The following is a 2,011-nucleotide window of genomic DNA, read 5'->3' on the forward strand; positions in this document are numbered from 1 at the left end:
TTGAATTTTGTTTTAAATTTAGGCTAAAAATAAAAAAAGATTCTCTTGCACTCATAGCTGCTCACATGTCAAGAAGCCTGTCATCGGATGGGAGCCTGTCATCGGGAAGGTACTGACGTACGAGTACAGGCTGCAGGTGACATCCGACCTTTTCAACAAAGCGTCGGCCCCTGTTTAGATTGGAGATGAAAATTTTTTAGATGTCACATCGAATGTGTCGGAAGGATGTCGGGAGGGGTTTTTAAAAACTAATAAAAAAAATAAATTACATAGCTCGTCAGGAAACTACAAGACAAATCTATTAAGTATAATTAATCTGTCATTAGCACATGTGGGTTACTGTAGCACTTAAGGCTAATCATGGAGTAACTAGGCTTAAAAGATTCGTCTCGCGATTTTCAACCAAACTGTGTAATTAGTTTATTTTTTATGTACATTTAATGTTCCATGCATGTGTGCAAAGATTCGATGGGATGGATGAAAAAATTTTGGGTGGGAAACTAAATAGGGCCTTAGTCCAAAAAAAATTCAGCTGAAAAGATTTCGTACCGTTGAATCAAAATTTCAGGCACTATTCAACCAAAAACTTGACAATGAATAGTACACTGCATTAATGTTGTAGTGACATGCTGCATGGAGTACACCATTTGAAACCAACAGCTCTGCATGTCAAAATGCACAACATGCAGCATCTTATTACAAATTTATGAACTTACAAATGTCCAATAAAAATTACATGTCCAAACTGTAAAAATTACATGTCCAATAAAAATACATGTTACAAATGTCTATAACAAATGTAAAGATACAACCGGCAAAAACTGATACATGTCAACATGCAGTACAAACGAATTACATGTCCAAAACTTAGAAATAGAAATCATAGAAATCAAGACCTATTGTACAAACCATTTGCGATGGAGTCACGAAATGCATTCATCTGTTCACATTCTGCAGAGGTGGGCGCACGGACACACTCCGGCTGATCCATATATGCTTCCAGATGCACAAAGTTGACATTACGGTCAAGGCGGTCGAAGTCACTGTCAAATGCACCACTCAATCTCATGAAATTATGGAGAGCACAACAAGCAACTATAATGTGTGTTTGAGTTTGCGGTGGATAGCTAGGGACACTCAACAACATGCGCCACTTCATCTTCATTACGTCAAAGGCCCTTTCAATCACATTTCTTAGAGACGAGTGGGCATAGTTGAATACCTCTTTTCTACCTCGAGGTTCTGCGGCGTTTTGAAAGTCTTGTAGATAGTACTTGCTTCCCCTGTATGGTGCAAGGTACCTGGGTCGGTTTGGATAGCCCGAGTCCACCAGATAGTATTTCCCTAGAGCACCACCAAGTTCCTGTAAGCATCAATGGTTTCAATTAGACAAAAATATAGAACTGTGTACTAGTTGTATACCTATAGGAGGATGAGGAAACACATCCTTGTATGTTGTCATTGCATCATCGAAGACTCTCATGTCATGCACTGATCCAGGCCACCCAGCCAGGACAAATGTGAAGACCATGTCAAAGTCACATGCAGCCATCACATTCTGTGTTGTTTTGCCCTTCCGACACAGGTGCTGAATAAACTTGTCCGATGGCACAACCATAGGAACGTGAGTGCCATCTATAGCCCCTACACATCCGTTGAAGAACGGAAAAAACCTACGGTTCCGCAGCCTATCATGCATTGTTCTAAATAGTGGGTCCTGGGGGGCAATGATGTCATCACCAAGCTTAAGGACACACTTCAATACTCTATGAAAAATGTTGTGAACCGTGGCTAGTGATCTCTCAAATCTGTCCTCAGCTTGCCTAACAGATTGTGCTGCACCTACCATCCACAAGAACATTCCTAGGGCTTCAATAGAGGTAGTTTTTGGGTTGGATTTGAGGCCATACCTATCTGTCATATAGAATGTAGCCTAAAGAACATATCTGGGGTCATGTTGTAGCAAGAATTAGCGTTCGCAAGCTTCCTTTGTACCCATTCCAACCCAATC

At 40.7% G+C, this 2,011-nt stretch overlaps 1 protein-coding gene across 1 annotated transcript; it reads right to left on the reverse strand.

Annotated features, from left to right (window-relative positions):
- LOC110435948 lies at nt 890-1,618 on the reverse strand. The gene is made up of 3 exons (XM_021462061.1): nt 1,445-1,618; nt 1,302-1,363; nt 890-1,043 (listed from the first exon to the last, which is right to left on the reverse strand). The coding sequence occupies exons 1-3, from the start codon at nt 1,616-1,618 to the stop codon at nt 890-892; spliced, it is 390 nt and encodes a 129-aa protein (XP_021317736.1).

Source organism: Sorghum bicolor, chromosome 5, assembly GCF_000003195.3.
Source record: "Sorghum bicolor cultivar BTx623 chromosome 5, Sorghum_bicolor_NCBIv3, whole genome shotgun sequence".
Lineage (NCBI taxonomy): Eukaryota > Viridiplantae > Streptophyta > Magnoliopsida > Poales > Poaceae > Sorghum > Sorghum bicolor.